The sequence below is a fragment of the Penicillium odoratum genome, assembly GCF_028828045.1.
Source record: "Penicillium odoratum strain IBT 22623 chromosome Unknown utg000006l_segment0_segment0, whole genome shotgun sequence".
NCBI classification, from domain to species: domain Eukaryota; kingdom Fungi; phylum Ascomycota; class Eurotiomycetes; order Eurotiales; family Aspergillaceae; genus Penicillium; species Penicillium odoratum.
This window is the reverse complement of record NW_026643148.1, coordinates 497312-509661: the sequence shown is the minus strand read 5'-3', so window position 1 is coordinate 509661 and position 12350 is coordinate 497312. Positions and strand designations below refer to the sequence as shown.

Genomic DNA, 12350 nt, shown 5'->3' with positions numbered 1-12350 from the left:
CCATCACCGACTCCACTCAACTTGATAACACCCATGACTCCAAATCTCCCAGGGGATAAATACTCCTAATATGTCTGTCAAAACCACCATTCCTATCTTCTCCAAACAGAGCCACGCGAATCCAAAAAAAAAAAACTCCATCATGTCCACCTACAAGCCCACTCGTCCTCTAACCTGGCTAATCACCGGCTGTTCCTCCGGTCTAGGCCTCGAACTTACTCGAACAATTCAAGACCACGGAGACCTCGTAATTGCTACATCACGCCAACCCTCTCGGATACCCGTACTAGTAGATGAGATCCAGAACCACGGCGGAGAATGGCACTCTTTAGATGTGGATGATCCAACCGCCGCTGCGTCACTAATAGAAATGCTCGAAACAAATGGACACCATATTGACGTTCTGGTCAATAACGCCGGTGTTATCGTCTTCGGTATCCTTGAACAACTCGCCGACAAGGATCTGCGCGACCAGATGGAAACGCTGTACTTTGGTCCACAGAGACTGATTCGTGCTGTGCTCCCGGGGATGCGCGCGCGTCAATTTGGAGTGATTGTGAATATCAGCTCTGGAGCGGCGTTGGATGGAAATGGGAGTATGGGCGCTTATGCGGCGGCAAAGGCTGCGCTGGATGGTAAGAGTTGTTATTGAACGGTTTTTGATATTGGATCTGACCTTCGATGCAGCTTCGACGCGAGTTTTAGCAAAGGAAGTTGCTCCTTTCAATATTCGGCCTTTGACTGTGTGGCTCGGAACCCTTAATACGAATATTATGAATGTTTCTCCGATTGTGCAGGGGCCGCTGTTGGAGGACTATCGTGGCTCGGGCGCTGAGCAATTGATGGAGGCAATCAGAAGCCGGAAGTTTACTGGGAATGGTGACAAGAAGAAAGCGGCAAAGGCCATCTACGAGGTCGTTGTGGGTGAGGGTGCCGGTGCCGGGCATGAGGCAGAGCGGTTCCTTCCAATGGGCCGCGATATGATTTCGCGCGTTGAATTGGTCCGCGATCAGTATGGGCACGCTTTGGAGGTGTTTGGGGAGGTCTGCGGCAATATACAGTTGGAGCATGAGTAGGTTTGCGAGATTAACTCTAGGCAGGTCCGGAAGTCTTAAGAATTGCAGATGCAGATTTAAAATTTCATTGTAGCCAGGAGTTTCCAAGATAAACCACAGCTGCGATAAGGTACCCATAGAAAACAGGGCGGGATATAAATGCTGCAGCAAAGCCTCGAGGCAATGGCGCCTGGGAGGTTTCATCCTGAGGAAAGAAATCGAAACAATCGAGCGGCGGTATCTCCCAGCCGCTTCAACGATGGTCGCAGATGCTTTGCAACACCTCCCAACACTCCGAGATGTACCAATTAAACGCCCCGCAAAGTAGTAAAGTCATAAAGGGAATCAAACGATCGCTAATACAGCATGTGTCAGAAAAACAAATCCAAGCTCCATTGCTAGGAGATGGTGACAGAAGAGAATAAACATGAGAAAGTAAGGATATCTAATCAGCGACTTCGATCGGCACGAGCCTGGTGCCAGATGGTATCACCACTAAGGGCAGATAGACTTAGGGAAGCTAGGTTTCTCCAGCTTGATTGGGGTGCAGAGGCTGAGTGGCCTCCAAGAAGACCTCGATTCTCCTCAACATCAGACACATCATCACTGATACCTGTGATGAGAACAGGCGCAGATGATGCATCGGCTGGGTCTACTTCTGTAGCACCAAAGCCAGCAGATTGCTCGCTATCAAAGCGAGTATCGTCGTCGTGCGAATGGGCCATCGAACGAACAACATCACCCTTACATATAGGGCAAGTTCGTCGACGAGTAGTGAGCCAAGGAGTGCTGTAATTGTTAGTCCATCATGGTCTTTGGTTCGGTGTTCAAATATGGCCACTTACATGCATTCGGCGTGAAATTCGTGGCCACAAGGCAAACTCATCACTCGGCTTTCTCCGTCGATATATTCCTCAAGACAAACGACGCACTCCACTTGTCTTCCAGTATACTTGCGTCGCCACAGAACCGAACCTGACTGGAAATTGGTTTGTTTCTCTTCCTTATGAGATCCAGAGTCCAATGTTGTCCCCGCAATGGTCTGAGATCGCGATCGGGTTGGCCGGGATGTACTCGATTGGAGATCATTTCTGAGGAGAGGAGAAGTCGGCGAGGCAGCATCAGGGCTGGAAGGGCGCGGGGAGCTTGAAGATGAAGAGCGAGTAGAGATGGTATGATACGTTCGAACGGGGAGACGCTCAACAACGGACTTCGGTGCACGCCAGCGGCGCCGTCGCATGCGTGATCGGAGAAGAAGCAGCGCATAAACCACCGTGAGCGTCAACAATGGACTGATCACGAGTACCAGAAGGGTATCGAAAAATGGGCTTGTCGACATGCTTGTTGGTGTCAAAGTTACCCAGAGACCTTCATGCTCAGTGAAAATCGTGACTGGGGTGGTCGAGGAATGTGCCGCATTTTGGGTCTTCTGGTCAGGAACAACATTCTGGATAGAGGGCGAGGTAGACGGTTGAACATCCTGCTTCGGATCATCCCAGCCAAAATGACTGGAGAACCAACCCTTCTCAGAATCTTTGGGCTCTTCTTTAGTCATATGGGCATCTTTCCCGGAGTCCTTCGTCGCCGCATCCCGAGATTTTCCAGTGGCTTTGTCAATACTTTGGTACTCTCCACTTCCAGGGGTGATGCTACCACCACGCAAAATATTGGAGGAAACTGCTTCTGACTCTGGAGCGGATGTCTTGGAGGAATCCTTTCCAGTTACAGCGGTACTGGGAATTGGGAGGGCGCTGCCTCGTGGCGGCATCAAATCAGGGTCTCTCCAGTCTTGTACGCCAATAACAAAATCGTCTGCCTCGAAATTGTCAGCGACCAACCCAACCTTGTTGCTATCCAAAGTATCATCGGCTTTGCCTTGGTTGCGACTACTATATGTCATGGAGCTCTTAGCACGGTCGACTCGGGCTTCGGTTATATCCCAAGTCATCCAGTCAATGTTACCACTGCTCGGTGGACGTCGGCTATCTTCGACGCCCCTTGAGCCACCGAATTTATTGCACAGTCCGAAGAAGGAGCCGAGGGTACGGAAGAATCCACCGCCAGACTTGGTGGCAGAAGTCGGTCGTTCCTTCGTTGGGGACTTCGTTGAAGTTGGCGTGGAGCTTGCCAGCGCAATTGTAGTGGTCGCAGGTTTCTGAGAATCTGCATTGACTTGGCCAGCAATATTTGCCTGGAGTGATTTCAAAGCTTCACCCAGGCCAGCATTTGCGCCAGCGTGGGCCGGAATCAATGATGAAAGAAGGTGGGCAGTCGTATGAGAAGTGAACAGAGCCGGAATCGTCACATTCGACGTATCACCTCGCGCATACATGGTAACCAAGCTACCGCCACGGGTATCATCTCCAACGATCAACGCAATAGCGCCCCGGCGTTGGGCCCACTTGACCTTCTCGAGGAACCCACAACCACCGCGGCTTAGCAGCACAACCTTGCCCTGGATTTCGGCGGTTTCCTGCAGCGATTGAATGTCCGCATGGGTGGACTTTTTGACTTGGACATAGTCTCCGTACTTTTGAGTTGCCCCAATTTCCGACCCGCTGGATTCGGGCAAAGGGTGGTGGAGATGGTCGTCGGTACCATCACTCGATGAGGGGGTAACCGAGGTATCGTCTTTGGTGTTCTGCCTGACCTCAGGCTGTAATGGTGACCGCGAGCTTTGTGAAACTGTCCCCTCTTTCACTGTACCACCTCCGGACTTGCTGGATTTCTGTTCTGCGCCCCTGGGGGAGGTGTCTGGCTGCTTGTGACCGTTCCCTTCACCCCAACCAGGGATATCGGAGCAACCTAACTCTCCTTCAACGCCAGCAGCCAGTCCTCCTTCACCAAAGCCACTTCCCACCCACAGTTGGCCGCTTAGGCTTTTGTCGGGCAGTAACGGGCCAAACGCCGCCGGGCGGGCTAGGAAGAAGGTCGAGTTGTCATCTGTCAGGCTGATGATCGCCGATGGGGGAAAGAGAGACGTCGGAATGTTAAATGAAAACAAGGCGCGCAGTCCGGACTGGCGACTAGTAAGTGTAGTAGGAGTCGCGACATTGGACGAAGAGAGTGCGGAGAACAAGGTAACAAAGATAGGAAAGAAGATAAGGCCGAAGAGAACGACAAGGAGACGTGGCGGTCGCATCTCTGGCAGGTGAGGTGAGCCACAAAGGCTCTCAAAAATGGGTAGAAGATTTGGACAGAAAAGGTGGGTGTTTTGGAGCGAAGAACGATGCCAGGAGTTGTTGTATGACAAAGGCTGACGGGATCTACCAATCCAACGGTTGGCGGCTAACGAGCAGGCGGCCACTCATCGGGAGCAATGAGCCGCACCGCAGGTCAAAAATAAACCAATGGTTACAAGCTATAATCCGCAACGTAACAGAAAGGAGGAATATAGGGGATGGGAGAAAGTAGAATGTGGATGTTAGGCAGGTGGATATCGAGACGGGGAAGTGAAATGATGGATTACATAAACAACGCAGTGACGGCATCGTTGTTGTCATTGTCATTGCCATTTGTAGGTTCCTGAATCCTGAGGCCATAAGGCTGCATAATCACCTGACACAGACACCTGATCTACCCCGCGCGTGGCTTCTGTAGTATCTACTAGTATTTGAACTGCATGAACTTGGTATGCTTCCATTTGCTTTGGAAAGGAATTCGAATAATTTTAGCATTCTCGGTATAATCAGTTCATGCCCCACTTGATGCCGATCAGGTCATTGCGCCAAGGCAACCAAGTTATCTACCGAATTTGTCCATCGCTTTTTGACTTTGTATAGGTCACCGGTCCTGGTGTTTCTACGGAGTAGTGTGATGCATCATATGATAATCATCTGCACGAGGAACAACGAAGTCATGTATCAATATACGCGATAAGAATGATATGTAAGCGTTGTGCACAGGAAACCAGTAAGAAACACAGAAGCTATCAGGGAACTTCCAAGGTTGTTCTCTTGAATTAGAATTGCACCCAGGCCGAATTAAGTGTTTCGTCTATACTCCGACTCTGTACGGAGTACTCCGTATAAGGCGCGCTGTCGTTATCAATCTGGAAATCTCCACTCCTGTTAACTAATCCTATTCTGGTCATAGCAGGTCCTAATTAGGACTAGTTGCCCCAGACAAGTATAATAGGGAGAATAAGGAGTATTTACTCGAAGGATGAGAACTTCTACTCATTCCAGTCACTGATTCTCCTATTCCAATCCCAGTTTCTCACTCAGTCAAATTTCATATTGCTTACTTGTATCATTAATATGAACGCAACCCAATCTACCGTTGGCTATCAAGGCCGCTTCATCGAGGCCCTTGGAGACTTCGAAGAGGATTATGAACCGCTTCCTATCCTAAAGCAGAAATTACTAGCCATCAACGAGCAAATCTTCAAAACTTATCAGCCTTGGGTAGCCTTTGGATCCTATGACACCAAATTCTGGGCACGTTGTATTCGAGTAGAGTCGATGTATCTTGAATAAGCTGAATTGGAACGACAGATATCAATTTCTATCTTCGGAGGAAGCAAAGCTGCGTGGGAGAAGACTGACCAAGTAAAGACCATTCTTGAGCAAATTTGTGTTCGAGAGAAAAGCTGCAAGATCTACATGAAACGCGCCGAATCAAAGCCTCATGCTCGGTGTGGAAGCATCCAACAACTATGCAGGAAGTTGTTCTCAACTAAGAAGACTCCCGTTCTAGGCATGGAAACCGTGAAACTTGAGAACAAAATGCATCGTTATGAAGAATTGAAGTTTCGAGAAGAGCTGATTCGTCAATACCAAGCTGAACATCCTGTCCATTTCTCGCTTTGGTGCCCAGTTCTCGGCGATTGGGAGGATGCTTATAATATCACCGCCGTTACCCTTTTCCCTAATATGCACGGTCAAGCGGCTATGGATGCTATTTTTGGAAAGAAAAGCTCCCCGGAGCTATTCTCACCCCGAAATGGGATTTTAATGTCCAGATTCATCGAAGCGCACTTCAGATCCGGTAAACTGGCAATCGTGCCTTGCAATCTCACACTTCTCGCAGAGAACAACCATGAGTATAAAATCAAAGTCTTGGATCCTACATGGGCGCTTCGGGACGAATTTATCGCTCCTCATCTAAAAATCCCATTAGGCCAATTAGATGATCGAAAACTAGTCTTCCGCTCTTCTTTTCGCCCTGCAGCATGCTACTTATACTTCAGCTACTGTGTACAGGCTATCAGATATGCCTGGCAGCATAATCCCGAAAGATTACCGCGCTGGGTCGCAGGGATCCTTGAAAAGAAAACTGGCAAGCCACTCTGGGGCAGTTCCGCGCGTTACATCTCTCGATCCATGTTACAAGTCGTTGTGGAGGAGCTTGGACAGGATTATCAATCACTGTTAGATGGGGCTAAATCTCGCCAGTTTGAAAGCGCTTGCAACCAAACACTCTTGGAAGCTGTCGTGAATCAGGTGAAATCTTGTCGGTCAGTGTTTATGCCAAGCTTGCTTGACTGTCATTCGACTTTTACTTATAGGCAGAATAAAGAGGCTATGAAGCTATTGCCCGCATCTTACTCTGAGTCTGAATATGGTGATAAGAGTGATGACACGTCGGAATTTGGCGAATGGTACTCGGAGTCTGATTATGGGGACAAAAGGGAGGATAGAAGTGACGATAGAAGTGACGAATTGAGTCAGGATTCAAGTGGGGAGGCACTTAAGAAGTGGATCTCTGGAATTACTGTTTAATCTCAGAAGTTGCCAATGATTTATTTTTAAAAATGTTCTTCTGTATTTCCCGTTTTACCATAAGCAAGATTTTACTAGCTACACAGATAACAAGTCATTGTACTGATAATAGAGAGCTCTATTTAAGGTTAGATCACTTGATAATCACTTCGATGTGTGGCTACTAGACATCATCATTTTAAGTAGGTGAGTGCGGCTCATCTTATCCGTACCACATAACAACGTTCTAGAAACCCCAAGGAAATCACCGATTCATGTTCTAGATACCTAAATCATTGGTACTCAAAGCTATTCTGGAGAAAGTTACTGCCACGCCCCTATAACAGGAAAGTAGTGACTAGGAACCCTGGTTATATGACTTCGGGTATTTGAACTCTGAATACCCTTGTCCGGTGGCGTATGAGATGCGGAAGAATGACGACGGATGACATTGACGGTGCTAGTTTTGTTTGGCACATCCCCGCATCTATCAGTGGTACGTCATGGAAGCCCATGTGGGAAACAATTGAATACCTGATTCCTCACCTCAGTGGTTGCCAATTTGCCCGTCCCGTATTGTGTCGTCATTGAGTACGGTAAACCCCGATTGAGCAATCAATTGGTGACAAGAATCGTTGAAATTTAAATCCCCTCCTTCTCCTATAACTCTGCTTCGCGAATAACCCACCGGTTAATCTTTCAAATCTCAAAATCAAATACGTGCTTTTTATTCAAAATCAACATCATTCATCATGTCGAACCTGATGCACAAAATGAAGGACGCCCTTACAGGTCATCATGAATCTGAGAATAAGGGATCCTCTTATAATTCATCGAACATGAACAAGAAGATGGACGGTAGGCTCTGACCTGTCTACTAGAAATATCTCCAGCTATTTACCCGTATAGATACCCGTGATAGCTATGGCGCTCAAGACCCTACTAGCACCGGCGACTACGGCTCTAAGCCTTTGACCTCTGATAACTACGGATCTGGCGACTACAAGACTGGTTTGCAGGGTGACACCAAGATGCCCAGTGTAATGGAAGGTCAGAATACTCCCGCGAAATGACAATAATTCGTACTAACCTCCTCTGCAGACACTGGAAAAACTGGCAACACCTATGGATCCACCAATAAAGGCAGCGGCAACTACGGATCTAGCAGCTTGGGTGGTACTCAGGATACCATGACCAACAGGATGGATGGTCAGTTGATATTCAGAACCGATAGGCCGTGGATGCTAACATGATCAGACACCAGTAATACTTACGGTGCATCCAACTTGGGAACTGACACGTATGACTCTGGCAACAAAGACCCGTTCAAGGACTATAGTGCTGCCACCGGCTACAGCCAAAAGCCAATTGGCTCTGAAGCTTACGACTCCAAAAATCGAGGCGGAAACCTCGGTTCAGGTTTGAACACCGACTCTTATGGCTCGGGTAACACCGACTCCTATGGTTCGGGTACTAAAGATTATGGCTCGAACACCATGAACACAGGGGCTGGCGATTCCCAGATGACCAACCCGATGGACAGTGGACTTGGTAAGATCATCCCCGCTAATGGATTATCATTCCTCTAACTGTTTTGAAAAATAGATAATCGTGGAACCTACGGCGGTACCGGCCAGACAGGTGCCTACACCTCAAACTACGGTGATGACCTTGGCTCCACAGGCATGGGCACAGGCACGGGCAAGTATAACACTCGCTCCAACACGGGATCCAACATGCCCAGTCAAATGGAGACGCGGGCCGAGTCCGGGATGGATAAGCAGGGCTTCGGTGGTGCTGCTGCTGGAGGGAGCAGCTATAATGCCCCCGAGTCTGGTAAGAGAAGGTCTTCTGGTCCCCATAGTTCGAACCTTCTCAACAAGCTTGACCCAAGAGTACGTAGCTCAGAGTATGAGAGTAATGCTATGGGTAACCAGCGGGGAAATTAGGACTAGATATGGATAGTTTTAGGCCTAGGGCTTGATGATGTATTTTAATATTTGTTTATTTCCTTTCTTATCAGAGACTAAATTGGGTTTCGAAATTGACATTAATTGCCATCTATTCCTTGTACATTTGAATCACTTGTTGTGTAAAGTACTGTGTACAAAAACAAGATTTAAGAAATCAAAAGCCCGCTTTTGCTGTTACTCTGTAAAGAAACTCTTGGATTGTAGATATACGTTTCACGGTTCCAAGTTTACAGTGAAAGGATTGTGAAAATCTCCCTAGTTATTCCATCATGTACAGATAAAAGAAGATAGTTGCCAAGGTCCTAGGACAAAGGCTCATAATTAACAGACAAAAATGAGAGGCAAAAGACTGTATGGGCTAGGCTGATGAGACATTGAGTAGAAGCACAGGGGGCATATCAAAGAAAAGAGAAGGAAAACGTCAAACAAGGTTGAAGGATCAGGACATCCGTCGTCAAGGGTCATGATTGACGCGAACTAAAATAAGGCTAATTACCATGAGACCAAAAAACAAGAGAGAATGTCAAGAGTATGCAACGTATGCAATATGACCAGGAAACCAACGCCGAGCCCCAAAAGGAATCAAGCAACTAGGCGCTGCACGGCAGCAGGCTAGGCTCAGGAATACAGGGGAATCAAGTCGTCAGGAGAAATAATCATGCTAGGATGCTCCAGAGCGCCGACTTTTCGGGGAAAGACAATCGTTAATGTGTCAAAAAGTGCAAACGAAATACCCAGAGCGTATTATCATTTATCCAGCTTTTGCCACCCGTTGAGATAGGCCATGATGCCAACTCCAAGCAGGACAACACCAAACATGGACGCATAAGGACTTGAGTCATGCAATAATTGGCGTCGGCGCCACTCTGTTGCCATAGCGGTAGCGGCGGCACCCATCTCTTTGCTCTCTGCAGAGGGTGAATCCAAGTGCTTCACTGGCGAACCACCATTCTTATCGGGGTCCACTGAGCCATTCTCGATCGGGGGCGCCGGGCCGGCAGCAGTCTTTGACTGGTCATGACCTTGGGAATCCGACTTTGAGGCAGGGGTTGTAGTGAGAGCCTTCTCGGCACGTTCCCGGCGCAGTGTCTCAATCATCTCCGCCAAAGACGTACGGGACTGGTCATTTTCCACCTCGGCTTTCTCTGCACGATCCTTGAACGAAGCCATCTGCTTCCTCATCTCCTCCATTTCTTGCATCATGCTTTCCAACCGATGCTCAAGCTTTGTAGTGTCCACGCTGGCGGGAGGCTCTGACAAGTCTGCAGGAGCGGAAGATGACTCAGATGGCAAAACTGAGCCATTGGGTTTTTCGGAGTCGTTGTGCTTGTGATTGGCATCCAACTCTTGTTCAGCAGGACTATCTTCGGATTGGATTGCTCCATTGATTTGTTGCGTGAACTGCATCTCTAAATTCTTGACCTTTTCTTCTGCTGATTCGCGAGCAGCTCTTTCTTGAAGAACAAGAGTCTCAAGTTCCTTAACACGGGCACCTTGGGTATCAATTTCTCGCTTCGCGGATGAAAGCGCCTCAATAAGGTTCAAGATCTGGCTCGAGTCCCGCGAAACAGGAGAACTTGTAGCTGGCTTTGTTTTCTCGGTATCACTGCGCTTCAAGGGTGAGAAGGCATCCGAAGCACTTCGTGATAGAGCGTCCGGTTTCTCGGGCAGTGGTTGCTGAGGGGGAGGGGCGGGGGGATCTGAGAATCGGGAGAAAGAGTCGACGCGAGGCATTTTGGGGCGTCCGTTTAATTGACGAGGTCCATTGCTTTCAAAAGATGACGGCTTGCTAGCTTTCTCTTTCTCGGCGTAGCCTGGCTTCATTATAGCGGTCAGGAACTCGTCAGTCTGGCGTAGATCCGTGGCCTGCTGTTTGGCTTGCTTTAATTCGCCCTAGAGGAAATTGTTAGCGAGTCGTAAGTATAAAAGCAGAGACAGGGAATTCGTACGGTAAGTCTCTTGACGACTTGCTCAACAGAAATGGGCGAGTTCCAGTAGTTCATCTGCCTTTGCTGATGCATGGCATTCAGTTGGCTACTAGCAGCGCTCTGGGCACTGCGATTGCTCACATTGCTGCCGGATCTTCCTCGTAGGTGTGAGAGTGGTTGGCTCAATGGGGATGGAAGAAGACCACCACCGGAAGCTGGGTCCAGATCTCCAAAGTTAAGATCCAGAATGTTTGGCGCCGAGCCATAGAGACCAGCGTGCTCGACTTTGGCTGAGACTTTATGATGAACAATGCTGCTCTGGTCCTCGCTGACAATATCGATTCCCAATTCCAAAGTATCATTCTCACGCAATTCATGCGGCTCTGATTCCCGGTTCTCCTGAGATAGACGAACGCCGTTCACAAAAGTGCCGTTGGATGATTTCACATCGCGAATCCAAATTTTGCCAGTCTTATCTGCCCAGATCTCCGCATGTTGCCGAGAGAGAACCTTGGAATCGAAAAATCCATTGATTGGAGTTGGTACAGTCTTCGCATTGGTCTGACGGCCAATCCGAAGAACTTCGGGGTAGAAGGGGACATTGATTTGCTTCTTTTCGAAAGTGCCATTCATTGGGATCAACCCCAGGATGGCTGGCGGTTCTGCGGGCACGTTGACCTGCTGTCGAACGCCATTCTGTTGTGAGGATTGGAGCATGTGTTGTGAAGGAACAATAGATTGTGGTTGGTGAATGGCGGACATTGTAGATGATGCAGTTGGCCCTGATAGGAATGCAGGGACTGCCTGAGATCGTGCGTTGGTAACGCCCGCTACTGGTTCTGACTTGACGTTGGGCCAAGGACTTCTTGCGGGTTTCTTTTTCGATGACCAAGTACCTTCACTGGCGGAACCTTGACCAGCATTAGGATCTTGGGTTGTGATCACCGTAGTCGTGGAGGTTGTCGACCCCAGAGAGGATGAGGAGTTTGAGCGCTGAACCGACTTCCGTTGCATAAACATCCGGGATACTTCGTCGTCCACGGAAGACAGAGCTCCTTCTCCTCCGTTACCAGTACTGTACCATCCCAAGCGAGAGCCCGATTGCACACTAGGAGCAGACACCACGGCAGTCATGGAGAACGACACCGGGGAGTAGTTCAGCACAGTAGAATGTGGGAGGAAAGTGGCGATCGCGCGTATCGGATGCCCGTTGCAGTTGGTGGGAGAGGTTCGATAAAAGAAGATGAGTATGTTTCTATCGGCTTATTTGATTGCGCGTGTATGGCTTTGTTTTTTGTCTGGCCGGCTAGCTCACGACGGTCGCGTTAGCGTCTCGATTCATTCCAACAATTTATTGGCTGCCTCCAGACCTTCTAGCGACTCGAGTCACCCACTGCCCTTATCAAATGTAAACAGTATCAGGCTTACCTATTCAAGATGTTTCACGTAGATTTAATGGTAGTTGGGGGCAAAACAGTCAGTGCTCCAGACTAGGGAGGCGTGTGAGGTCTTGCCGAAAAGTGAGCAGCGACCGGGTGTCTCACTACCCCAAGACAATGGGGGAAAACACTGGACGGGACTTCCGCCTTGCCACGGGCTTAAAGGCTGCCCTTACTGCGGGGTTGAAATGAGGAAATCAAACAAGTTGGCAGGCCATAAGGAACAACTCCACGGGAATGGAGGATCATGATC

The 12350-nt window shown here is 48.7% G+C and overlaps 5 protein-coding genes across 5 annotated transcripts; 3 read left to right on the top strand and 2 right to left on the bottom strand.

Moving 5' to 3' along the window:
* Window positions 1-142: 142 nt before the first annotated feature.
* N7520_008636 (Short-chain dehydrogenase/reductase SDR) lies at window positions 143-1076 on the top strand (the record flags this gene model as incomplete). The annotated part of the gene is made up of 2 exons (XM_057142570.1): window positions 143-635; window positions 688-1076. The coding sequence occupies 2 exons, from the start codon at window positions 143-145 to the stop codon at window positions 1074-1076; spliced, it is 882 nt and encodes a 293-aa protein (XP_056991858.1).
* Window positions 1077-1504: 428 nt separating this feature from the next.
* Window positions 1505-4197, bottom strand: N7520_008635 (PA and RING finger domain protein; the record flags this gene model as incomplete). The annotated part of the gene is made up of 2 exons (XM_057142569.1): window positions 1505-1844; window positions 1901-4197. The coding sequence occupies 2 exons, from the start codon at window positions 4195-4197 to the stop codon at window positions 1505-1507; spliced, it is 2637 nt and encodes an 878-aa protein (XP_056991857.1).
* Window positions 4198-5314: 1117 nt separating this feature from the next.
* N7520_008634 (HNH endonuclease signature motif containing protein) lies at window positions 5315-6778 on the top strand (the record flags this gene model as incomplete). The annotated part of the gene is made up of 3 exons (XM_057142568.1): window positions 5315-5509; window positions 5552-6513; window positions 6565-6778. The coding sequence occupies 3 exons, from the start codon at window positions 5315-5317 to the stop codon at window positions 6776-6778; spliced, it is 1371 nt and encodes a 456-aa protein (XP_056991856.1).
* A 731-nt stretch (window positions 6779-7509) lies between these two features.
* On the top strand, window positions 7510-8706 carry N7520_008633 (uncharacterized protein; the record flags this gene model as incomplete). Its single annotated transcript, XM_057142567.1, has 5 exons — window positions 7510-7615; window positions 7667-7807; window positions 7859-7966; window positions 8015-8308; window positions 8363-8706. The coding sequence occupies 5 exons, from the start codon at window positions 7510-7512 to the stop codon at window positions 8704-8706; spliced, it is 993 nt and encodes a 330-aa protein (XP_056991855.1).
* Window positions 8707-9477: 771 nt separating this feature from the next.
* Window positions 9478-11792, bottom strand: N7520_008632 (uncharacterized protein; the record flags this gene model as incomplete). The annotated part of the gene is made up of 2 exons (XM_057142566.1): window positions 9478-10623; window positions 10680-11792. The coding sequence occupies 2 exons, from the start codon at window positions 11790-11792 to the stop codon at window positions 9478-9480; spliced, it is 2259 nt and encodes a 752-aa protein (XP_056991854.1).
* Window positions 11793-12350: the final 558 nt, after the last annotated feature.